The sequence below is a fragment of the Rhinatrema bivittatum genome, chromosome 11 (assembly GCF_901001135.1).
Source record: "Rhinatrema bivittatum chromosome 11, aRhiBiv1.1, whole genome shotgun sequence".
Taxonomy (NCBI): Eukaryota; Metazoa; Chordata; class Amphibia; order Gymnophiona; family Rhinatrematidae; genus Rhinatrema; species Rhinatrema bivittatum.
In genome coordinates, this window is record NC_042625.1 from 41,164,541 (window position 1) to 41,191,039 (window position 26,499).

The 26,499-nt window shown below is 46.0% G+C and overlaps 2 protein-coding genes across 14 annotated transcripts in view; one reads left to right on the forward strand and one right to left on the reverse strand.

Moving 5' to 3' along the window:
* Positions 1 to 18,848, forward strand: part of PIWIL1 (piwi like RNA-mediated gene silencing 1) — a 245,590-nt gene extending 226,742 nt beyond the window's left edge. Inside the window, 2 exon segments of the mRNA XM_029571500.1 lie at positions 333 to 480; positions 18,323 to 18,848. Of these exon segments, the coding sequence (XP_029427360.1) occupies positions 333 to 480; positions 18,323 to 18,439 (265 nt within the window). The 3' untranslated portion in view covers positions 18,440 to 18,848.
* A 2,387-nt stretch (positions 18,849 to 21,235) lies between these two features.
* The window catches only part of RIMBP2 (RIMS binding protein 2), a 438,584-nt gene continuing 433,320 nt past the window's right edge, over positions 21,236 to 26,499 (reverse strand). For 9 of the 13 annotated variants that reach the window (XM_029619910.1, XM_029619911.1, XM_029619907.1 and 6 more), the window contains one exon: positions 21,236 to 22,670. In XM_029619910.1, coding sequence (XP_029475770.1) covers positions 22,482 to 22,670 — 189 coding nt within the window. In that variant the 3' untranslated portion in view covers positions 21,236 to 22,481. The remainder of the gene's footprint in view (positions 22,671 to 26,499) is intronic. The other 4 variants (XM_029619915.1, XM_029619914.1, XM_029619913.1 and 1 more) reach the window with 1 other exon arrangement.

Here is a 26,499-nt window from a genome sequence, read left to right on the forward strand (position 1 = left end):
GCTATTCATAAATTTGGAACTGTTTTAATACCTCATGTAAAATTTAGAGACTTGTATCTTGCCCCCATTCGTCATACTTATGCATATCCAGCACAGTCCTTTCCCCTCGCTTAAAGCAGCTGTTGATGGACCAAACTTAACAAAAAGCTAAGATGAATAAAATATAAAACAAATAGTGCAAACAAAACAATCAGTTTAAAGGAATTTCTTCCCTTGTTTCCCCTTCTGTCTTTAGAAAAAGCATGTAAGAACATGTAGGTTTTATGTATGAAAGAAATACATAAAAAGAAAAAATGTGAATATGTAGATATAATGTATTTTTTGTTTAACAGGTATGACTTCTTTATTGTCAGCCAAGCAGTGAAAGTTGGTACTGTTTCTCCAACACATTACAATGTAGTTTATGACAATAGTGGCCTCAAACCAGATCACATTCAACGCTTAACTTACAAGCTCTGTCATGTTTATTACAACTGGGCTGTAAGTATAAATCTCACTTTCTTGCGTGAAATATTGTTTATCATTCTAGAAGTCTTCATTTAATAATCAAAAAATTATCATTTCTCTGTGAACTTGTTCATAGATGGGCATTCTTAATAGGTCACAGAATCAATTGAAATTACTATCATGTCTTGGAATGTCTTCTCACAAGTTATGGAACTTTAACAGTATGCCCCTAGATGGCATTACAGCTATGGAACCAGCCGTCTCAGTCCTAGAAATAGATCAAAAAATTGCTTTTGATTGCATTGCATTTTACTACTGCTACTACTAAATGTTTCTGTACAGCTGTTTCCAGTATGATATAAAAAGGAAAAAGACTGGACAATTTGTAGGTATCATACATTTTCAGTTATATAGGATTCCCCCGATAATTTTATTTTATATTACATATAAATACTTTGATCCTGCTCCCCAAAACTTAACTTGCTGGCATATACATGGATTATGGATTAAGGTGGTGATCTTGATCCAGAATCATTTCCTCATTTCTGCCCCAGCCTTTCTTTTGTTTTTAATCAATTAGGGACAAAGGTCTACAGTAGATTCCTTCTCTGAGAACTTCTACGTTACCTTCTTCCCTATAGCTAAAATATTTGCTTCATCCCTTTTTAAAAATGTGTACATGCCCTTGGTATGCATTGTGAAATTTTAATGGGCATGTTCTGGATTCATTATCTGTTGTGCATATAGAATGGAAATTTTTTTGCTTTTAAAATAACTTAATTCTCCATGGACAAGCAGGGTAAAGTCGACCACACAAGTGGGTGACGACATCCAATGGCACTGAGATAGAAAAAGCTCTCTGAGCTCAAGAAGACTGAGGCAGTCTTTTGAACATGTATGGCCCTTCCCATGCAGCTGCCCACTGTATTAATCTCCTCAGCTTTTTTTTTTTCTGCTTGTGCAAATGAATGTAATTTTGCTTATCAAATTGTTTCCTGAATTCTATTTTCTTCTTAATCTGTTGTGAGTCTAAACCCCCCCCCCCCCCCCAAAAAAAAAACTGAGTTTGAAATTTTTAGTTTTCAAAGTTTTGTCCTAGCTTTGGTCCTGTTCAAGATGTTTGAAAAACTTGCTTGAAGAGATGATCTCACTGCACCCGGTGTACCGATTTGTGCTGTCTACATTTGCATGTCCTCAAGCTCCAGAAGTTCAGGCAGCCATACATGTCGGTACTTTTTGGCATTCACTTAGGGATGAAAGGAAGCCATCTTCACCTGAGGGACCTTCATCAGAATATAAAGACACAGAATCCTCTTATGAATGGTGCCATAATTCCATACAGTCAGTAAAGAGGAAGACAATTTGTGCCGTTCAGCCTCATGGTTTGTTGGACCCGTGCCAGCAGGAATCATTGGCATGAACAAGGGCAAAATGTCCCCTATGGTGCATGGTAAGAGATTGGTCTGGAGACAGGCAACTGAATCTCTCATTGGCACAGACATTTCACTGTGCCAATCAGGCACTGGAGACTTATCAGCACACACATTGTCTTGGCTCAGAGATACATATTTCAATTACGAGTAAACAAAACAAAGCAAATGGAAACTATTTCTACAAAATGGAAAATATCTTTGTTTATGCCAATTCTGGTCCCAGAATTATCCCCAGATATTCTTCCAAAAGGAGCAGAGCATTATTCCATTATGGAAAAAAATGTGGTTGAAATTTACAGATATGCAAATCTTGCCTTCTCCTTTTTCATTAGAACAAATGTCTCCAATTGTGGATACTGTGGCTTCCAATGTGGATTGCAGGATTAATTTTCCACCTTAACAGAGATGAAAAGATCCAAACTCTGATCCATTCTCAGTCTCACAATTCATTTTCAAGAGTTAGGTTAACCCCAGAAGACCCTCATACTTTATTATTTGATTTACAGTGAGACAAGCTTTACAGTTCTTTTAACAATTCTCTATCATTCCAGTTAGAGGATGAGGAATCCATGGGTCTTCCATTGGACCCATCGCCTCAGCATCCAAGAAGTACATCTTCTCCTGAAGACATCATATTCTGCCTTTGTACAAAAAAAGGTCAAAGAAATTCCATTCAATTCATAAAAAAAAATCAGAACCTAGAGAAGATGTTTGGACTGCTTAAATACATTCAATTGCCTAAACAGTAGTAGCAGCAGTTCTAGTGCACAGACTTCTGCAGGAGCTTTAAGAGAATGTGGTAAACACATTTTGGTAAAGAATTAGATTCATCCAAATTATTCAAGAGATATCTCAAGGCTGCAAGTTTGTCTTCTAAATTTAGCAGGTCTTGGCCTACATGGTGGATACATAATGATCATGAAGGTGCTGATGGGGCTTTCTTTTGAACCTGTGTACTTAGTTTATTTTATTTTTACCATAAATACTGGATAATATTTGTGCTGCAAAAATGAATGACCTAAAAGATTTATCTATTTGGACTCAGTTTTCTTATTTTTTTGCCAGTTTTCAGATTAACTAAACATTGCTTTGACTACATTGTTGTGAGCTTAACTATAATGAAAAAAGTATTCTGGATATTAAGTCTCTTTAGTTTATTTGAACAGCATAAAAAGCCTTTATAAATCTGATTAATTTTTGTTACGATCTGCTAGTAATAGTATTACTGGAACTTAAGACTTTCCGTGTGCTCAAGTAATACGTTTCAGAAGCTTACATCATGAAGGCTCATGGACCCCATGTACCTGTTTAATAAAATTGAATGGTACACCTCTGGCTGTAATCTCAGGTCTCAGCAAAGAGAGTTATCCCAGGACAAGTAGGATGATAGTCCTCACATATGGGTGACATCATCAATGGAGCCCTATCACGGAAAACTTTGTCAATGTTTCTAGAAACTTTGGACTGGCATCCTGAGCCCACTGAGCATTCCCAGCATGCCCTGATATTCTCAGCCACAGGGGTCTCCCTTCAGCCTTCGTTTTTCCGCACTGTTTTCAGCATCGCGGAGCAGGAGCCCTATGTGAAATTCTTCACACAATTTCTGACTAAAAATCAGATTAAAATTTCATTTTTTCTCTCCCACATCAGGGTCTCTCTTTACCACTGGCCAGTGAGTACAACATCCCTTCCGACTCTTCAAGTTTCCACAACTTTTAGTCACATATCCATCGATGGCTGTCGTTGTGATCATGGCTACAGGCTTTAAAAAATGCCCCAAATGTAATCGCACGATGTTGATTACGGATCCACACCTTGAGTGTGTTCTCTGTTTGGGTCAGTCCCATGATGTTCATCCTGCCCAAAATGTGCAGAAATGACCGCCAAAGGTCAGAAAGCACGGCAAGAAAAAATGGAACACTTGTTCCACATCCAACTGTTACCTTCCACATTGACGTCCACTCAGTCATCTCCGGCGGGAGCTTCGAAAAAGGATAGTCCTTAAAAAAAAAAAAAAAAAAGTCGTCATCTGGAGGGTTCAGGGGACCAGTCGTCACCGACCCCCATCGTCTGCATCGGGCCTTGAAAAAGCCATGGAGCACCGATCTAAACATCCACCCAAAGAAGTCTTGGCCATTCCTATCCATGAAGTACTCATGGAATTACAACACAGGCTTTGGGAACATCCATGTTCTGTCCCGCCAATTAATAAGAGTGGACACTACATATCTCATCCATCATGTTCCTGGTTACCAAAAGTCACAGTTACCACATCAATCGGTAGTAGTTGAGTCAGCTCAGGAAAAATCCAAGAGGGTACGACCTCATTCCTCTGCTCCACCAGGGAAGGATCATCGATTCCTGGACTCTCTAGGGAGAAGGGTATTCCAAGGAACTATGCTTAACTCCAGGATAGCGTCTTACCAACTATATATGACACAATACCAGAGGAATCTATGGAAGCAAATGCAGGAACTCACAGATTCCCTACCTCAACAGTACCAGGATGCAGCTCAAACAATTATTCATAAAGGACTAGAAGCTGGAAAGCATGAAGTCTGTGCAGCTTACGACAGCTTCGAAACATCCTCAAGAGTTGCTGCTTCAGGAATCGGTGCACGCTGCTGGGCCTGGCTAAAAGCCTCTGACCTCAGGCCTGAGGTCCAGGATAAGCTGGTAGACTTGCCATGTGTGGGCGACAACCTGTTTGGGTCAAAGGTACAGGACGCAGTGGCCCAACTAAAAGAACACACAGAGACATTGCGCCAACTATCGGCGGTCCCGCAAGACTCTTCCTCACCAGCATCCCGCCATCCACCAAGAAAAGAAGCCAGAAACCCATTCTACAGGCTGAGAAGGTATTATCAAGCACCCATTTTACCAATAACGTCATTAGTGTACTTTGTAGGTGGTAGAAAGCAGAGTTCCCTGTACGTACCTGGATCAGTCCAGACTCCTGGGTTTTGCCCCCCTTCTAGCAGATGGAGACAGAAATTTACAAACAAAACTCCGCCTTATCTAGGATGGTGCCACCCACAGTCTGGCAGTATTTTTCTGTCTCCTAGCAGGTGGAGAGGGTGCAAAACCTACAGTCTGTGCTGAGGCCTAGTTAGTTTAAAAAAAAAAAAAAAAAGAAGAGGATAACTTTATATAGTTAGGCTAGTTAGGAGACCGAGACCGCAGTAGTTTGCCTGCAGGTCCAGTCACTTGCCTCCCAGGGGGTTGTGAGGTCCTGCGGGGACTATCCCCCCTGGTGTTAGAGGCCGCTGAAGTGTGGGCTTAGTGCCCTTGCCAGCGTCTATCTCCTCACTGGGGCTGACACCAGGGAGCCCGGCTCACTCCCCCCAGGTGGTCCTGGAGCCGGCGGCGAACGGTAATGGTACTTTAAAAAAAAAAAAAAGTTTATTTTTCTTCTCTTGTGTATTTGCTTGCACAGTAGTTTTTACCTTTCGTTGCGCGCCTGCCGTATTAGGTGCACTGGGAATCGGCGAGTGGTCACGTTTTCCTTTGCCTTCTCTCTCTCTCTCTCTTCCTTTCACAGGGGTGGGAGGGCATGCCGCGACGTTCGGGTTGCGGCCCGGCGCCTCTCCCGAGACAGCCTCTGTTCCAGCTGCGTCTCGGGAGACGAGGGGGCGTCTTCGCTCCGGGATGGAGCATGGGGTAGAGCACCGTTGCGAGCCGCAGCTCCGGGGAGCAAGTCCGGGGCCGGATTAGGCCCGTCCCTGCAGAGCGCGGGAACGGATGCCATTTTGGGCTCTGGTGTCCTGGTGGCGGCGGGAGCGTCCGCCATTTTGTTTTCATCGGGGCCCGCGGTTCTTACACCCCCATCGGGGAGGGGAGGACTCCCCGCCGTGTTTATCTCCTCAACGCAGAGTCCCTGAGGGGGACAAATCTGCGAGGCCACACTGTACAAGGGATTTGGAGGTCTCTGAGGGGGCTCCTGGGGACGGCTCATCTGATTCCTTTTCCTCTGAGTTTGTTTTAGTTATGCACAAGGCTTTTAAGGCGCGTAGATTAGCTAGAAAGAGGTCACAGGGATCTCAGGGGCCAGGCCCGTCCAGGTGTCTGATCCTGCTGGGAGGCCCCAGCCTTTCAGATTGGGGACCCCCCGGGGGATCCTGATACCACCCCGGACACCGATGACCCAGATGAGCAAAAAATAGACCAGGATCTACTGTCCCAGCTCCCGAGGGGAATTGAGGGGGACGGTGATCAGCTAACAGGTGGCCGGAGTGGTTCCCATGGGGCAGATGGGGATGACCCCAAAGTAGTACGGTTGTTTCGCCGTGATGAGTTGGGGCCCCTGATCCTGGCGATCCTAGGGGAGCTAGGCATAGAATTGCCGCAAACTGAGTCCAGACTAGGGGTAATGGACTCAGTAGTTTTGGGGCTGAGAGGTCCACCATCTGCTTTTCCCTTGCATTTTTCAGCGTCTGATTTATTTTTCAAGGAATGGGATACCCCAGATTTGGGGCTTAAGGTGGCTAAAGCAATGGATAAGCTCTACCCTCTGCCGGAGGACCGCTGGAGCTGCTGAAGGTCCCTAAAATAGATTTGGCGGTGGTGGCAGTCACAAAGAAGACCACCATCCCAGTGACCGGAGGAACGGCTCTCAAAGATTTGCAAGATCGCAAGCTGGAAATACAGCTTTAAAAGATATTCGAAGTCTCCGCGCTCGGAATTCGTGCGGCTATCTGCAGTAATTTCTCATTGCCAGCGGGGCTTCGGTGGGTTTAACAGTTGTTGGCCAATGAATCTCTTTCACAGGAAGAGGCGCTACAGGCGGGACGCCTAGAGGCGGTGATTGCCTATAGTGCAGATGCCTTTTATGATTTACTTCGCACATCGGCTTGATCCATGGTGTCGGCGGTGTCAGCGTGGCATTTGTTGTGGTTGCGCCATTGAGCGGCGGATGTCGTTTAAAGCTCGGTTGGGTTCTCTGCCGTTTAAGGGCAAGTTGTTGTTTGGTAAAGAACTGTAGAATTTGATTGAGTCACTAGGCGAGAGCAAGGTACATTGCTTGCCAGAGGACAGACCTCGGTCTAGAGGGGGTCTGTCGTCACGGTCCCATTTTCGGGGTGGACGGAGGCCTCACAATTAGCGGGGGTCGGCCTTTTTTCGGCACAGTGCCAACCAGCAGCAGTTGTACTCACAGTCCTTTCGCGGGCGCCGTTTTGGACAGCCAGGAGCCGGTACGAGTACACAGAGTGGTAAGCCTTTCCCAATGATGGGCAGCCGGTCCACTCCTCTGTACCAATGGTCGGCGGCAGATTAGCACAGTTTTACGAGGAGTGGACGAGGATTACCTCAGATCAGTGGGTCCTAGAAGTGATAGGTCAAGGTTATGCGTTAGATTTTGCACGGCGTCCCCACCAGTGTTTCCTGGTATCGCCTTGCGTGTTTTCAGAGAAACGCCGAGCGGTATGGGAGATGCTACGTCGCCTGCACGATCTTGGCGCAATTGTGCCAGTTCCGTCGCACGAGCTTCGCAGAGGCTGGTATTCCATTTATTTCGTGGTTCCAAAGAAGGAAGGAACTTTTCGTCCGATTCTCGACCTAAAAAGCGTCAACAAGTGTCTGCGATTACCTCGTTTTCGTATGGAGACTCTACGGTCTGTCATCGCCTCGGTGAGACAAGGGGAGTTTCTAGCGTCTCTGGATCTCACAGAAGCGTATCTTCATATCGGAATCCGTGCAGAGCACCAACGATACCTCAGGTTCGCTGTGATGGGGCAACATTTCCAGTTTCAGGCATTGCCGTTCGGTCTGGCCACTGCATCTCGCACTTTCACCAAGATTATGGTGGTGGTAGCAGCGCACCTTCGCAGGGAAGGTTTCCTAGTACACCCGTACCTGGACGATTAGCTGATTCGTGCGAAGTTGGAACGTCTTTGTCAGGAAGCAGTTCACCGGATGATCGACTTGTTGCAAAAGCTCAACTGGGTGTTCAATACGGCCAAAAGTCACCTGGTGCCTTCTCAGTCTCTGGAGTTTTTGGGAGCTTTGTTAGACACTCGGCGGGGAATGGTGTCTCTCACACAGGACCGCATGCTCAAGTTGCAGAACCAAGCTCGGCGTTTGCTAACCAAGCCCATGCCAATAGTCTGGGACTATCTCCAAATGGTGTGGTCAATGACTTCGACGTTGGAATTGGTTCCCTGGGCTTTCGCTCATATGTGACCCTTACAGTCTGCGTTGCTTTCCCGGTGGAATCCGGTGTCTGAGCAATTTCGTCTACCTTTACCGCTATCACAGTCGGCTCAGTCCAGCATGGATTGGTGGCTATGTCCAGTCAACTAGAGCCGTGGAGTGCCGTTGGCGGTTCCCTCCTGGACAGTGATCACCATGGATGCCAGCTTGTACGGTTGGGGAGCAGTTTGTCTCTGAAAGTCGGTACAGGGAATCTGGTCTCCGCAGGAAGCTGCTTGGTCCATCAATCGGTTGGAGACGAGGGCAGTACGTCTGGCCCTTCAGGCTTTTCTTCCTCTGGTCCGAGGCAAGTCGGTCAGAATACTGTCAGACAAATGCGACTACGGTGGCCTACATCAATCGTCAGGGAGGAACCAAAAGCCAACCAGTTGCATGCGAAGCCCAACAGCTGATGGAGTGGGCGGAACGTCATCTGAGCAGTATTGCGGTGTCACATATTGCCGGAGTAGAGAACGTTCAGGCAGACTTTCTCAGTTGCAATCGCCTGGATCCCGGAGAGTGGGAACTCGCGGACGTTGCATTTCAACTCATCTGTGTACAGTGGGGGACGCCTGCTCTGGACCTTATGGCGACATTCAAGAATTCAAAGGCTCCGCGCTTCTTCACTCGTTGCAGGGAAACGGGAGCGGAGGGCGTGGATGCACTGGTGTTGCCCTGGCCGACGGATGTGCTCCTTTGTCTTCCCACCGTGGCCCCTCATCAGCCGGACGCTACAGTGCATAGAGTTGCATCCGACGGCTGTGGTACTCGTTGCGCCCGAATGGCCGCGTCACCCTTGGTTTGCGGATCTCCAAAACCTAGCTCTAGAGGACCCCATTCGGTTCCCATATATACCGGATCTTCTTCATCAAGTACCCGTTTGTTTCGACCAGGTTGAACACTTCTGTCTAGCGGCATGGCTTTCGAGAGGAGAAGGCTGAAGTCCAGGGGTTATTCGGATGCGGTAGTAGCCACCCTTTTAAGATCCCGCAAAGCTTCTAAGTCCTTATCTTATGTGCGGGTCTGGAAAGTATTTGAGAGGTGGTGTCTTGATCGAGATGTGGTGCCTACTTGCGCATCCGTGCCCGAGGTCTTACACTTTCTCCAGGATGGTTTGGCAAAGGGGCTATCGTGTAGTTCCCTACGGGTTCAGGTGGCGGCTCTGGCATCATTGCGTGGTCAGGTCCAAGGTGTGTCTTTGTCGTCGCATCCAGATATGATTCGATTTCTTCGGGGTGCTAAGCATTACGTCCATCGTTGCATAGTCCTTGTCCTTCCTGGAATCTGAATTTGGTATTGAAGGCTTTGTGCGGCGCTCCCTTTGAGCCTTTTCACAAGTCTACCTTAAAAGATTTATTTATTTATTTATTTTACAGCTTTTTTTATACCGACTTTAGAGGGCACATCATATAGGTTTACATCTGAACAAAAGGTGGAAAATACAAAAAACAGGGAGGGGGGAAAGGGGAGCAACAAGAGTAACAATTTGCAGCAAAGGTGCTGCAGCTAGAAGGAGGCTCTATATGTGAGCCTGAAAAGTTGAAACTAAAGGGTTAAAGATATTTACATATTAACACTGAAGGTGGTGTTCTTGGTGGCCATTGTCTCGGCAAGGCGGGTTTCCGAGCTCCAAGCTCTGTCTTGTCTGGTGCCCTTTTTACGAATATTGGAGACAGGGGTGTTACTTCGTACAGTTCCTTCTTTTCTACCTAAGGTGGTATCTGCTTTTCATCTTAATCAAACAGTAGAATTGCCTTCGTTTTCAGATTTGGATAGGGCGGATCCTTTGTTATAAGGATTTGCGCAGGTTGGATGTTCATCGGACACTGTTGCACTACCTAGACGTTACTAACGCATTCCGGGTATCAGACCATCTGTTTGTGCTTTGGAGCAGACCTCATTGGGGTAATGCCGCTTCCAAGACTACTATTGTCCGCTGGTTGAAAGAGTCTATCAGTTCTGCGTATCTGTTGCAGGGTAGGTCTTTTCCCATGGGTCTCAAGGCACATTCTATGCGTTCCCAGGCTGCGTCCTGGGCGGAATGCCACCATATATCCCCAGAGGAGATTTGTAGGGCAGCGACATGGAAGTCCTTTACATACGTTCGCCCGACATTATCGCCTCGATGCTAAGGCTCCAGGCAGCGGGGATTTTGGTACAGAGGTGATCAGAGCGGGACTCTCCGGATCCCAGCTCATTTGAGGTAGCTCTGGTAAATCCCAGTAGCCTGGACTGATCGGGTACGTACAGGGAAAAGAAAATTAGGTCTTATTTTTGATAATTTTTGTTCTTGTAGTACCACAGATCAGTCCAGAGTCCCGCCCATTTATTCTGCTATGACAAGGGAGAGTCCGTAATGATTGATTTTTCTTTCATTCTCAGCTCCCATTTGGGGATTGTTGTTAGGTTACTGTATATAGTTAATTTGGTGTTTTAATTGGGCTTCATTCTGCTTTGACATTAAGTAATACTGCCAGTAATACTGGTGTAGGTGGCACCAGCCTAGATAAGGCGGAGTTTTGTTTGTAAACTTCTGTCTCCATCTGCTAGAGGGGGGGGGGGGGGGGGCAAAACCCAGGAGTCTGGACTGATCCGTGGTACTACAGGAACGAAAATTATCAAAGGTAAGACCTAATTTTCTTTTGCTTACCTGTAACAGGTGATCTCCCAGGACAGCAGGATGTAGTCCTCACATGTGGGCGACGTCACTGGATGGAGCCTATCATGGAAAACTTTCTGTCAAAGTTTCTAGAAACCTTTGACTGGCACACTGAGCATGCCCAGCATGCCATGATCCCTCGAGCCACAGGGGTCTCCCTTCAGTCTCGTTTGTAGCAATAAGTGCGAGCAAAAAATAAAATACAACTTATTCGACCCCAACTCCGCGGGGTGGTGGGCGGGTTTCGTGAGGACTATATCCTGCTGTCCTGGGAGAACACCTGTTACAGGTAAGCAACTCTGCTTTCTCCTAGGACAAGCCTGATGGTAGACCTCAAATGTGGGTGATTAGCAAACTACAGGCTGACTCATATTTAATTGGACCAACAGCATACTACTTGTGCAAAAGGCACACCAACTGTTGGGGGAAAAATGAGGCAGCCTGAAAATCACAGTAGATGGATGTGGAAGGAGTTGGGATTATACTGGAAATAAGTTCTTCAAGACGGATTGGCCAAAGGCAGAATCTTATCCAGGCAGTAATGTGCTGCAAATGTGTGAAGAGAGCTACATGTTGCAGCTTTACAATCGGTACTGAACGATAGTGTGCTGAGGTTGCCATGGCTCTTACTGAGTGCGCCTTCACTCATCCCTGGAGAGGAAGGCCTGCTTTGTCATAGCAGAATTTAATACAGTTTGCTAGCCAATTGGAAAGAGTTTGTTTGCCCACTGCAATTCCCAATTTGTTTTTATCAAAAGAAACAAAGAGTTGGGTGGATTTTTTATGGACTGCAGTGCGGTTTAGGTAAAATGCAAGTGCCCGTTTACAATCCAAGGTGTGTAAAACCTTCTCGCCTTGGTGAGAGTGAGGCCTTGGGAAAAACGTGGGCAAGACTATGGACTGATTTCTTGGGAAGGAATTTAGGGTGAGTACGAAGGACCACTCAATCATGTAGGAACATGGTATAGGGGTATGTGACAAGTGCTTGCAACTCACTAATCCTTCGAGCCGATGTAATGGCTAGTAGGAAGAGAACTTTCCATGTAAGAAATTTTACATCACAGGGATCTATAGACTCAAACGGGGGGCACATGAGCCTTGTAAGTATTCAGTGATCGGTGGCTATAAAGGGGGCTTAAATTGTAAGAGACCCCTCATAAATCTACTCACAAGGGGTTGCGCTGTTACTGGGGCATCCCCTACTCCCTTGTGGTACGCTGAGATGGCACTCAGGTGTACCCGCACTGAAGAGGTCTGGAGACCAGAGTCAGAAAGGTGCCAGAGATAGTCTAGTAAAGATATAGTGGGGCAGGAAAAGTGGTCGATACTTTTCTGCATGCACCATGTGGTAAACCTATTCCACGTAGACCCATAGGATTTACGTGTGGACGGCTTACGTGAAGCTACAAGCACTTGAGACATCAGTTGAAAGGTTGAGTGGATGGAGAATCAAGCTTTCAACATCCAAGCTGTGAGAAACAGGGTCTGAAGGTTTGGATGGCGTAACATGCCTTGGTTCTGAGTTATGAGAGTGGGCGCTGTGCCCAGGCGAATTGGTGTTCTCTGGTCCAGAAGATTGGGAAACTTGTTGAGGCCAATATGGGGCTATGAGTATCACTGACCCTTTGTCTTGTTGTAGCTTCACGAGTTTTGGCTATGAGCGGTATCGGGGGATAAGCGTATAGGAGGCCTGAGTTCCAGGGATGAGCAAAGGCGTCCATGGCTAATTTATCTCGCTGCCTGTGCAGGGAGCAGAATCTGTCCATTTTGTGATTCAATTTGGACGCAAAGAGGTCTATCGTTGTCTGACCCCAGCGTTGGAAAATTCTGGACGTTATCAGAGGATCCAGGGGCCACTCGTGGGGATGGAACTGATGGCTGAGGCGATCTGCAACTACATTCTGTATGCCTGCCAGATAAGTGGCCCGGAGAAACATGGAATGTGTCGGGGCCCAGTCCCAGATCTGCACAGTTTCTTGGCAGAGGAGATAAGAACCTGTGCCTCCGTTTGTTCAGGTACCACATTGCAACTGTGTTGTCTGTTTGTATGAGAACAGTCTTGTGTGAAAGGCAGTCCTTGAACTCATAGAGAGCATAACATATAGCTTGAAGATCTAGGAAGTTGATCTGAAATGTTGCTTTGAGCTGTGTCCAAGTACCTTGAGTTTGAAGATTGTTCACATGAGCTCCCCAACCTAAGGTGGATTCATCTGTGGTTAAAGTTACTTGTGGAACTGGTTGCTGGAAGGGTAGACCTGTTAGCAAGTTGTTCATGTTCGTCCACCAGAGAAGAGATAAACGTAACTGGTGGGTTATATGAATTGGAGATGACAGTGGTTGACTAGCTTGGAGCCACTGAGATTTCAAAGTCCATTGCGTTATTCTCATGGCTAACCTGGCCATAGGAGTGACGTGGACCGTTGAAGCCATGTGACCCAGCAGCATTAAGAATTGATGGGCTGAGGCTGTTTTCTTTGTGCGTAGAGATATAGCGAGTCTGGAGAGTGTGTCTGTGCGGTCGTTGGGCAGGAAGGCCTTTGCGACGGTGATATCCAACTCTGCCCCAATGAAATGCAAGAGGCGAGATGGAATCAGGTGGGAATTTTGGTAGTTGAGAAATCCCAAGGAGTGAAGCAGATTGACAGTGAGCTTGAGAGCGTCGAGAGCTCCTTGCTTGGATTGGCTCTTGATGAGCCAGTCGTCCAGGTAAGGAATGATGTGTATGTGTTTCTTGTGTAGATGGGCCGCAGCCACTGCTAGGCACTTTGTAAATACACGGGGTGCCGAGGCAAGTCTGAAAGGCAGCACCCGGTACTGAAAGTGTTGATGTCCCATTAGGAAACGCAGGTATTTGCGGTGAGGTGGGAAGATTGGAATGTGAGCATAAGGGTCCTGAAGATCCAGAAAACAGAGCCAATCTCCTGTTTGTAGAAGGGGAAGCATGGTGCCTAAGGACACCATCCTGAATTTTTCTCTTCGTAGAAATTTGTTGAGATTACAGAGGTCTAAGATGGGGCGGAGGCCTCCTGTTTTCTTTGGAATGAGGAAATAGCGGGAGTAGAATCCTCTGCCCTGCTGAGGTCTGGGAACAGGTTTCACGGCCCTGGCGCCCAGAAGGGTGGACAATTCTGTGATCTTTGTGTATCCACAGTGGATCGGGCGGTGAATCCCAGGGTACCGTGAGAAAGTTTAGATGGTAGCCCTGGGTTATAATAGAAATAACCCATTGGTCTGTGGTGATGTTGACCCAATTGATTATAAAGTGATTAACTCGACCACTGGCAGATTTGGATTTGTGGAGGGGCTGCTGTTTTTTGGAATTGCTTCAAAACCCAGATGCTTGGCCTGTTTGTGGAGGAGGCTGAGGTCTGGATGGTTTAGGTTGCCTAAGATGTCCTCTCTGAGGTGGCCTAGTTGTTCGGCGACAAGGTGCAGGTGGGTAATACCTGCATGGGCAATAAAATGGCTTTTTAGGGTCTTTTCTAGATGACCGTCTGGCAGAAGAAGGGACCACTGTAGGGATCATAGATAGTTGACGCAGGGTGTCATTGTAGTCTTTCAATTGAGCCACTGCATCTTGTACTTTATCACCAAATAAATTTTCACCGGTGCAAGGTAAGTCAGCCAATCTGTCCTGGACTTCAGGTCTGAGGCTTTTAACCATGTCCATCTCCTGGCACTGATTCCCGTTGCCGACATACGCGAAACTGTTTCGAAGGAATCGTAAGCCACACGTACTTCGTGCTTTCCACCTTCAAGGCCCTTATGTACGATGGTATTGAGAGTGTCCTTGTGTTGTTGAGGAAGAGTTTCTGCTACTTGCTGAACCTATTTCCAAAGGTTCCTTTGGTACTGCTTCAAGTAGAGTTGATATGAGGCAATTCTTGGCTGCAGCATTGAGCCCTGAAACATTTTACGATCTAATATGTCCATGAACTTTTGATCCTTGCCAGGAGGTGGTGTTGAATGTGGACGAAGTCTCCTTGATTTCTTTTGTGCTGACTCCACAACCACCGACTGATGTGGCAGTTGTGGTTTCTGGAATCCGGGTATGTACTGAACTAGGTAAATTGCATCTGTTCTCTGTTCACTGGAGGAGCAGTGCAGGGATGTTCCCAAAGTCGATACTGCAGGTCTACCAGTACTTCATGTACTGGAATGGCCACGACGTCCTTTGGAGCATCAACAAATTGAAGTACCTCCATTGTCTTGTGTCTTGTATCCTCCTCTGTAATTAGATCGAAAGGAATTGTTTGACAATTCCCTTCAAAATTTGCAAAGGAGAGGTCTTCAGGTGGAGATTTCCTCCTTTCCTCTGGAGAAGAGGGTTCTGACATATCTTCTGTCGAAGAGTCAATGTCCACGTCCTCTCTGGTTGAGGTCCTGGATGAGGAAGGAAGACTGGTGTTGTAGGACGTAAAGGCACCAATGGATCCTTCGATGGATGTTTCGGTGACATCGATGGTAATTGTTGTGGCACCGATGGCATCGAGGGAAATCGCGGGTGTCTCGGTCCCGAGAGCCCTGATGGTCCAGGCATCGGTGACCGTGGACTGGAATCTGTGCCTTTTCCATCCGATGACCCGGGAATAAGAATCAGGTCTTTCGGAGGCTGCACAGGTTGCTTTGGGATCGGTGGACCAGTGTTGGTAGGGCACCGATCAGTGTATCCAGCCTGGTAAGTAATAGTGTGAACATCGATGGCTCCAGTGGTGGTGCCGGTATGGGGGCTGGCACCGGTGGCTGTAGTTCATGGAGGGCATCGAGGTCTGCCTGGCGGATAAAACCATCCAGTTCCTCCCTGAGAGCTGATGAGGACAGAGCAGCTACAGGGGGTGGCAGACTAGGCGGAACTGGCTCCTCCACAGGTCCCTGTGTGGGGGCACAGTACTCGGCATCGATATCTGTGGGAATCGCCTTGGATGTTCTGGTGTAGAGGGCATTCTCTGCTTCTCTATCCATGTTCGCTTCGCAAGCAGTTTGGCTATCAAAGCTGCTGCAGTGTCTGTGCCAGCTCCGGGCATGGGTTCTCATTTGTGCTGGTGTCTGTGTTTTCATCGGTGCTCGGCCCGGTCTTTTTTCCCCAGCGCCGAGGTAGATGTTACCGATGACTTCGATGGAGTCCGTGATGGACGGTTACTGCTACCCTGATGTTCCCGGTGGGTTTTTATAATCACTTTCTTTGATGCCCCTGCCGGCGACGATTGTATAGACATCGATGGAACCAATTGTATTTTGAACAGGGCTTTCATTTTATCTAGGTGAGCCCGCCTACCTTTCAGAGTCATCTCGGCACATTTTGGGCAAGTAGAGATGTGAGCTGAACCGAAACACATCACACAAACATCATGTGGGTCGATTATCGACGTGGTTCGGGGGCACTCCGGACATTTTCTGAAGCCTGTTGCCATAATGGCAAAGGTTGAGGCCCAAAACCATTGACTGTTTGTGGACACCGAAAATGGTGGTGACGGTACCTACCAGGAATAGTGAGTATTACTCACCGTATCGAAGAAAAATATTTACCGATGGGAGACCCCTGTGAGGGAATATTTTTCTGAAGGAATTTTAAAGATTTTTCTGAGAGGAAAATTTATATGAGAAGTCTTACAGAGCTCCTAACCGCGAGGCAAACTTTAGCACGGAAAAAAGAGACTGAAGGGAGAGACTCCTGTGGCTCGAGGGATCATGGCATGCTGGGCATGCTTAGTGTGCCAGTCAAAAGTTTCTAGAAATTTTGACAAAGTTTTCCATGATAGGCTCCGTCCAGTGATGTCACCCACATGTGAGGACTACCATCCTGCTTGTCCTGGGAGAAAAAGATTGGCCAAAGACTGCATTTTGAAGTAGTTTTAGACTGTGTACTGGTGCTGATGCAAGTATACTGTTTTTATTATTTATTTTTTATTTAAAAACTTTTATATACCGGTATTAGTATGCATACATCATACCGGTTTACAATGTTGTTGTAAACTGTTCAAAATGATTCTTAATCAATGATGTATAAAAAAAAAAGTTTTAAATAAATTGGCTCCTCATTCAGCATGATGATCTACATCCTTTGTGGAAAGAGTAGGAACTTCAGTTGAGCAGCTAAGGAAGGTGGCAACTTGAAGTCCAATGCATGTTCTCTAAGCACTATCAGGCCGAGCGCACCGTTAGCCCCTGTTTAGATGCGCGTTTTCCATGCGCTATTGTTACCCCTTATACAGTAAGGGGTAATAATAGCGTGTAATTAACGGCCGAAATTAACGCCTGCCTTTGGGCAGGCGTTAATTTCTGAGAGTAAAATGTGCGGCTTGGCTGCACATTTTACTTTCTGAATCATGTGGGACTAACTAATAGGCTCATCATCATGCATTTGCATGTTGAGGGCGCTATTAGTTTCAGTAAGGGGTAATAGCGCGTGGAAAAGGCGCGTCCAACCCCCCTGAAACTAATAGCGCCCTCAACATGCAAATGCATGTTGATGAGCCTATTAGTTAGTCCCACATGATTCAGAAAGTAAAATGTGCAGCCAAGCCGCACATTTTACTCACAGAAATTAACGCCTGCCTTAATTTCGGCCGGCGCCGGGAAAGTGTCTAGAGAAGCAGAAAAAACTGCTTTTCTGTACACCCTCCAACTTAATATCATAGTGATATTAAGTCGGAGGCCCCAAAAATAATTTAAAAATCTTTAAAAAATAAAAATGTGCCCGTGGCCCACAGGTTGGAGAACGGATGCTCAATTTTTTGCCGGCGTCTGTTTTCTGAACTAATGGCTGTCAGCGGGTTCGACAACCGATGCCGGTAAAATTAAGCATCTGCTGTCAAACCCGCTGCCGCTTCTGCCAATAAGGAGGCGCTAGGGACGCGCTAGTGTCCCTAGCGCCTCCTTTTTACCAGGGGCCCTCATTTGCATACAGAATTGCACGCCTAGGAGAGCGGCCTGGGCATGCGTTGGGAGAGCGGGTGCTCGCCTCGATGCACCGGCTCTCCCGTGCATTTTACTGATAAGTGAGCATTTGTAGATCCATTCTTTGGAAGGAAACTTGTCCAAGCCACATGGTTACTTCCCCAATTAGATACTGCTGCATGTATGTCCCTATTGCTCTAGAATTAAGCTCTGTCAATTGTATACCAGTCTGGGCAAGACCCTCCCTGAAGTGAATGAGTCTGTTTTTTCCATTGTTTTCAGGCAATTTTGAGTGTTCAGTCTGTGGCTGCACTTAGTATTTGTCAGTTTATAGGCATGTGGAAGTTCTTGAAAAAAGCAGTGGCCTGTCTAATAAACAGAGTTGCACCTCTTGAGAGAGTAGCTCTCCATGTAGGACTGAGACTGTGCTTACTCTGTTCATCCAGATTGGTGGGAAAACTAAAAGAAGTTGATAGCGAATGATATAGAAGCCTGCCATACAGAACTGTTGTTCTTTAAAATTACCATTTTTCTCAAAGCTTTTGACCACCCAGAATGGGATTGAAAACTCTCTTGATTTTCTTCAGGAGTAGGTTTTTGTTTTTGAGAAGAAGGAGAGGGGGGGTTTCAGTAATATGCAAGAAAACTTTACAAAAAGAAAATATTGAATTAATTTTTTTTGTACCCCTTTTTACAGGGTGTCATTCGAGTACCTGCTCCTTGCCAGTATGCCCACAAGTTGGCTTTCCTTGTAGGCCAGAGCATTCACAAGGAACCAAATCTGGCACTATCAGACCGTCTGTATTATCTGTGAACCAGCAAGATCAGTGTGATGAGATGTTTACGTTTTCTTTTTGTCTCTTGATGAGAATGAAGGACCGTTAGTTTTTAAGAGTACGCTTTACCAAGAACAATTGAGTAGCTAGAAAAGCAAATGAAGATATGTAAGTTCTGAGGCCTCAGCAACGCGTGGTCACTAAAGTAATATTTTAAAAAGATCTGGCTTCCTGAAAAAATCATTAAGGTGGTGATGAGGAGACGAGTTTATACCCAGACTAGGAGTGACTGAAGATAGTAAAGTGACCTGACTCAAAAAGTTAATAATGAAAATAAACATCTACACAGATGATTAAAAATGATGTGCCTAGAAAAGTTCTTGTTTCTGCTGCACAAGACTTGGGTTATAGTTCTAAGGGTGTGAGGGTGTTTTGGGTTTTTTTTTTTGGGGGGGGGGGGGGGATTGATTGCCAACAGTCTGCTGGTGTAAAAATTGCTTCCTTATTGATTATCAAGTAAGTTGTTCATGCAAGATAGCAAATGCAGTGTTTTTGCCATTATTTGCAGTTGTTGCCATTGAACCATTTTTTGATAACGAAATGGAGAATAAATACATATTTGTTGTAGCACTTAGTTTAAGTTTGGTTGAATCTTCAGTTTGGGCTCAATATGCTATTAAGTGAGTTACAGCAACTCCATTTTCTTTATTGGTGGTAATCAATTGCCACAAGTGATGCAGATATTTACTGTATTATGACTTGCTAATTTTTGTGAATGCTTTGATTTTGAATCATTGTGACTAAATGTTTGATTGCTGTTTTCTTTTGTTCTTGTTTTGTAGTAACCTTTTTTTCTTGTGGTGAAGGGTGTGGTGGGTGGTTTTCCATTCTTTTTCCTCTAAGGGGTGGTTAGGGAAAAGCAAGATTTTAACCTTTTACTGTCTGTGTATCCTGCCTACAATGGCCCCAGTGGAATGTGTAGTCAGGATGCGAATAACTTTACTTCTAATGTAATCATGTTTTATGCGCATAAAAGATTAGTTAGGAGCACAAATTTAATGCTGCTAACTCATGTTTTAGTGCACAAATCATGTTCTGCACACAATGCGCGCAAACCGTTTCATGCGCATACATCCCAAGTACAAGCCCCCCCCCTTGCACCACACCCTCCAGGTTCAGCCCCAGGAACTTTACTCCACCTCTGATCAGGAGTTAAGAAAACATGAGTTAAGCCTACACATCTCTTTGCATTGGGCAATAATAATTTATGCCTTGATTAACATGGAATTTGCACGGAGGCATTCTTGTTTGTGAGCACAGTTTTGCATACATTTTGTGTGTTAAATGCTTGTTTGTGCACATGTACGTTGTGTACAGAAACATGACTTTTGCACTAAAATCTTTGTGCACGAAACATCCTTTGGCATTAGCATATTTGCTTACTGCTTTCAGAATTTTTTTTTTTTTACACGTGAGTAGAGAAAATGTGTACTGAAATTCAGCACGTTTGTTTTACTCATGTCTTATTACATCGGGGCCGATGAAAGGGGAGAGATGCTTGTAGCACATGTGAACTGCTGGAATGTTGAATAAGGAACAAGAACTATGCGTAAGTTACCTCTTTGTAAAATAGAGAGAAGGGATTGAAAGGTTTAGTAAAGGTACTTATCAGTAGTCTCCATGTATTAGCAGTTATGTTTAAGAGTGCAACAGGAAAGTGTATATAAGAATTCTGCCAAAGTAAAAATAGGTCATGAAGACCATAAAGTTAAGTATTTTCTTTATATTTCTGTCACACAAAAGTAATGTTGTAAATCTTTGTTAAATTTAAAAATAAAGTTAATTTCAAATATTATAAAATTGCATTGTGTGCCAAGTGTATTCCCCATACAAAGGAGAAAGTTCAGTGATGTTCTGCAGATAGTTACTCTGGAAGCGACTTGAAAACTTGGGAATTATGCTAATTGTCAAAAAGAGAATTAAAAGGGAATATACTGGCCTTCAGGGGTTGTTAGTTCATGGGATAGGCTTTTAAAGGTAGTACATAAAGTTGTAAACAGTTCAAAAGTTAAGCTCATGCCAAAGTTGTATGTAATCTACAACTGCAGAAGATTAATTTTTGGTATTTGAGAAATATAGTTTTGTAAATGAAATTACTGGGCAGGGCTCTTCTCTTTTGGAGATCTGGCTGCTTTCTAGGGGGGAGCCCTTCAGTCTTTTACCTTTGATCTCAGATGTTTTCAGCCAACTTGGGGCAGGAAAGTAGGTATTAATCAGAGAACCTTGAAAGTTGTCTGCAGTGATTGAGTGCCCCATCCACAGGTGGCCGGCTAATCTGAAGCTATTCCCAATCCTAGAGGAGCCTGTAGCTCTCCAGATGCACTGTATACCTGCTCCAGATGACAGGATACAAAACAAAGAGGTGTGGGTGAAGGGCTTGGAAGTCCTTGGAGTCTTGCTGCACCAACTCAGTCTGAGTTCAGTAGTCCTGGCACAGTGGACCTCCTGCTAAGTCATGTTTGATGCCTTTCAGATTCTCATAGGGACAACAGTGTCCTGTGTAGGTTGTGCACTCCATATCCTGATGAATCTAATGATGAGGAAAGAGGAGAAAGTTTGTTCTTGCACTAGCGGGTGCCATGGTCTGTTGCCCTCCTTAAACACATATCCCCACTTGTCCTTTTTTTTGTATTAATAGGATCAAAATTGAAAGATAAAGTATGATCCCTTTTACAAGACTAATGAATTTTTAAAAGTACAAGCTTCTGGGATTTTTATCTTTCAAATCAGAATGATGGTTTGCAGCAAGCAAATACACAGGATAAACATTTCTGCAAAATATCATTTATTTATATAAAATATACACAACAACTGTACACATGCACACACTCACACAATACTTTACCACAAATTTAGGCAAATGATTTACATTAATTTAATAAATCTAGCACACAGTACTATTTTACATATATATACACATTGTAAGGATATTTTTTTTTTTGAAGACATGATGGGGAAAGCTTTAATCATTCTGTTATAAACCTCCTGTAACTTACAAAAGAAAGGCAGTTTGAGAATTATGTATAAACAGTAAAAACAATTTACAAATGGGCAGGAATACAAAATTGTAGCCAGATGTTTGCCTGCAATTTCTGATATTTTTAAGTAAGATATGCCAATAGTAAATTGTTTTGTTTCTGAAAAATGATTGTAACTAGTTTCACCTTTTATGTATGGTTTATACACTAAATTTTTTCTTCTGTGACAGCAGTATTGTGAGATGTCAACTCTTACATTTCCACCAAAGGTAAAATCTACAGAAGCATTAACTTTATTATTTATTTCTAACTTTGGCAATTTGGAATACTTTTAACATTTTACCAGTCAGTGGACATAGTGGATTTTTATAGAGCTGAAAACAATATGCATTTTTTCAAGTGTAGTTTGATTGCAGTATGCTGGACTGTGGCTGAACAGATGATTAAAAGTATTTTGCACAATATTTTTAGATGCATAATTGAATTGGACATTGAATGGAATCCCAGGACTACATATGATTAGAGCTTTAATCTACAATATTGTGAGTGCAAGAGACTGCTTGAATGCACATAGTACATACAAAAGTATACATTGTACATTTATTTGACAGTACAAATTATTGTGCATTAATAAGGCATAAACATCAAGGCTGAATAAACTAGGAGTTTCAAGACCATTTTAATGGACAAAGATTTTGAAAAAAGGTTGTTTTGAATGTAGTGGGTTTTGTCCTCCATAGTTTCAGGTGTGGAACGGATTTCCAAAAGTCACAAGAGTTCACTTTAAATGAAATTTTATTCTTATCCTGATTTTCAAAAATTGTTTTTTATGGGGAACAGCATCAGTGGAATTTTTGGCAGTAACATGCCCCGTTTTCTGTGGCTGCTTATTAAAATTTGTTTTATAGCAAAACAAAAAATCATGTCTTTCTGTTGACAGAAATGTTCATGAAGACACATTTTGCACAGTCATTAAAACCCCTAGTTTGATTTAAATAAAATTGAGATTGGAAGCTTTACAAGTTGTCCAGAAGTATATGAATCATTTCACTGCACCAAGCTTTTTCAGGAGTTTCTTGCCTTTGGAAAGCAGCCCCTTTTTCTTTTTCGAGGACATTTCCCTGCCTCTCACAGGACTATCGGCACCAAGAGATGACGGAGGTGACCCAGAATGAAGATGGATTGTGGGGGATGGTGCTCTTCGTGATGTACCTGTATTCTCAGGAGGAACCTATTAGGTATATTTGTTATTGTTTATTAATATTTGAAAACCAATAATATAAAAAAGTTGGTAACATTTTTCTCACTTCCCTCTACAAAAGAGCTAACCCATTTTTTCATTGTTTTTTCTTACTCATGCCATAACATTAAATGACATACATTATACCTGAACTTACTGAAAGTATAGACAAATGCTTGGTGATCTTTAAGACTGCATCTTTTCCTTAAAAGCATTCTGTTTTTGCTACAGCTTTCAGAAAGTATATGATCTAATGGCAATAAACGCTTATTTAAAGCATTTAGAAATGGAACATTTGCAGCTGTGGATTGATAACATTAAAATACTGTCTCTCTGTAAGGCTAAATTTGATCTTAATCTTTGAATACAGTTTTTAAAGGTTAATATGCTATATGTACATAATTAAGAGAATGGCACACATAAAATAAAAACAGATGAACCTTAATTGCAATCAAAGAAAGCTTTAAAGACCCTGATTATATTGTGTACTGTACAACAGCTGTAATTTATATTTCAATATGAAATCTGAGTTCTTAAAAGTATGATTTTTAAAGATACATAATGATACAATTTGTGCTACATTTAGTGTTGCCGCCACTACAGTTTGGTATAACTCCTGGCAGTTTACCATTTTTTATCCTTTAGAAATGTTACAGTACATTGATCATAGGTATACTAATTCTAGTTCCCTGTACGTACTAGGATCAGTCCAGACCGTGGGTTATGTCCCCCGTCCAGCAGATGGAGTCAGAGCAAATTTCCGAGGGTGCTGACGTATAAGCAGGTGCGCCCTCCAGGGATCCTCAGTATCTCTCTGACTCCAGCAGATGTGAGTGGGGGAACCTTTGCTTCCCCAGTTTGTGGCTTCTGCTACATTTTTTTCTATCATTTTCTTCTCAGGACAGGATCAAGCAGGCCTGGGTTCTTAAATTTAATAAATAGATTAACAAAAAAAAAAAAAATTCTCACTTCAGGGAGTCCTTTTGAGCCCCTGCCCGGGTCTTACAGCCCTGCTTAGCTTGCCAGCGGGACTGTTTTTTCTTCTTGCCTGCCTTTTCTCTTTCTTCTCTCTCCGGCGGTAAGTTTGGGGCTGTTTTGTTATTTTTCTCTTCACAGCTTTGCCGTCGGACGGCTCAGGTGGATGCTGGTGGGGCCAGCCTCTCCCCTTCGGCGTGCCGCGACTCGGACCCCCCCTCCTCGGCCCTGCGACGTATTCATTCCCCGGGGCCGCGGCAGCAAGGAAGTCTCATTCCCCTGATGCTCCTGAGGGGAGGGTTCGCTGAGTTGAGCCTGGGCGGACGAGCCTGCTCCTCCCGCGGCGCGGATTCCTCGCATCCGGTCCTAGAGGCGGTCGCTGAGGGGATCCTTCCTCCCGGCCGCGCGCCATGCAGCGCCTTAAGGGGTCTCCCGGCGCCGACCCGGGGCAGGGCGGATCGCGGGATGTCTCCTCCGGTGTTGGTCTCCCCGGGGGGGAGACCGGACCAGCTTCCCCGACTTTTTCGCCATCAGGCTCAGAGCGCCGTGGCACCAGGGGAAGGGCCCCGCCCCCTTCTTTGGCGGGAGCGGCGGCCATTTTAGAGCTGGAGAGCGCTGTTGACTCTGATGCTGAGGAGTCTCAGCATGGTTTTTCGCCGCGATTAAGGCCGATTCAAGCTCCATCATCCCCCCCCCATCGCTTCGGGGCCCCCCAAGGACCTTTCTCTCGCCGTTCCTCCACCAGCAGGGGGCTTTACTGCGGATTTTGTCCTCCTGATGCATCAGGCGTACCTCCAGAGCCTGCAGCCGGCGGGGGGGGTAACCAGTCGGTGGTCAAGCGAACCCCACGCCCGCGAAGATGCCCCGGCTGGTGGGGGTGGGGGGGGGGGCCAATCCAGCGCCCTCGGGGGGCGGCCATAAGACGCTCCTGGCCCTTCCACCCAGCGGAGCGGCTCCAACGCAGGATCCTGGGAGTGACCCCCAGCGCCGAAACCTCGAAGATCTTCTTGAGGCAGACTTCTAGCTTTCTGTCCTGGACGTCCCGAAGGGCCGTTCCCCCTGTAACGGGAATCGTGGTCCTCTTTGTGACGGCAGAGACTGCCGCGTCGACCTTGGGTACTTTAAGCAGGACCAGGAAATCGTCGGGTAGAGGGTAAAGCTTGTCCATCGCTCTGCCCACTCGAAGAGACGCCTCCGGCGTGTCCCACTCCCGCACCAGAAGGTGAAGGAAAGACTCATGAATTGGGAACGTTCGCGCCAGAGGACGTAGGCCCGCCAGGACAGAGTCCCCTTTGGAGCTTGCTGAGGCTACGGAGGGGGCCGGGGGCCCCGGTGGTTTGACGGGCGGATCGAGATCCAATTCCTGGAGGACGTGTGGGATGAGATCAGACAGCTCCTCTTTACGGAAGATCCGGAGCACCCTCGGGTCGTCACACTCCAGGTGCGCTGCCAGAAGCGAATCATCATCAGCCGAACGCTGATGATGATTCGCTTCTGGCAGCGCACCTGGAGTGTGACGACCCGAGGGTGCTCCGGATCTTCCGTAAAGAGGAGCTGTCTGATCTCATCCCACACGTCCTCCAGGAATTGGATCTCGATCCGCCCGTCAAACCACCGGGGCCCCCGGCCCCCTCCGTAGCCTCAGCAAGCTCCAAAGGGGACTCTGTCCTGGCGGGCCTACGTCCTCTGGCGCGAACGTTCCCAATTCATGAGTCTTTCCTTCACCTTCTGGTGCGGGAGTGGGACACGCCGGAGGCGTCTCTTCGAGTGGGCAGAGCGATGGACAAGCTTTACCCTCTACCCGGCGATTTCCTGGTCCTGCTTAAAGTACCCAAGGTCGACGCGGCAGTCTCTGCCGTCACAAAGAGGACCACGATTCCCGTTACAGGGGGAACGGCCCTTCGGGACGTCCAGGACAGAAAGCTAGAAGTCTGCCTCAAGAAGATCTTCGAGGTTTCGGCGCTGGGGGTCCGCGCAGCTATTTGTGGCTCTCTTACCCAGCGAGCCGGTCTTCGGTGGGTACAGCAGCTCCTTACTTCACAGCAATTGCCACCAGAGGAAACGGCGCAAGCGGACCGTCTGGAGGCCGTCATTGCCTACGGGGCTGATGCCCTCCACGACTTACTACGAGTTCTGGCAAGGACCATGGTTTCTACTGTTTCCGCCAGGCGACTATTGTGGCTTAGGAATTGGGCGGCGGACACTTCGTCCAAATCCAGCCTAGGGGCTCTACCTTTCAAGGGTAGGTTCCTTTTCGGCGAGGATCTTGATCAGATCATCAAATCCCTGGGGGAAAACTCCGTACATAGGTTGCCCGAGGACCGCCAGCGGTCATATCGTCCGTCTAATTCCTTCTCCAGGAATCGGTCCCGTCCTCAACGACTATTTCGGGGCTCCAGACCTCAGGGTCCGAGAAACCCCTCGAACAGGTCTCAGTCATGGACCCGGTCCTTTCGTGGCCGTAGACCACCCAGGGACTCGTCAGCGCAAGGCACCTCCGGCAAGTCCACCCAATGATGCCAGGCCGGCCCACTCCTCCCTCCCGAGGATCGGAGGACGACTAGCCTGGTTTTACGAGGAGTGGGCCAACATCACCACGGACCAATGGGTCCTGGATATTCTAAGGCACGGTTACGCTTTGGATTTGCGGCATCTCCCCAAAGAAAGATTCGTCTTCTCGCCCTGTGGGTCAAGTCACAAGCACCTGGGAGTACAAAGCACGCTGGACCGGCTCATAGCCCTGGGGGCCATCTCACCCGTCCCCTCCGGAGAGGTGGGCTCGGGTCATTATTCCATCTACTTCGTGGTGCCCAAGAAGGATGGATCCTTTCGTCCCATTTTAGAC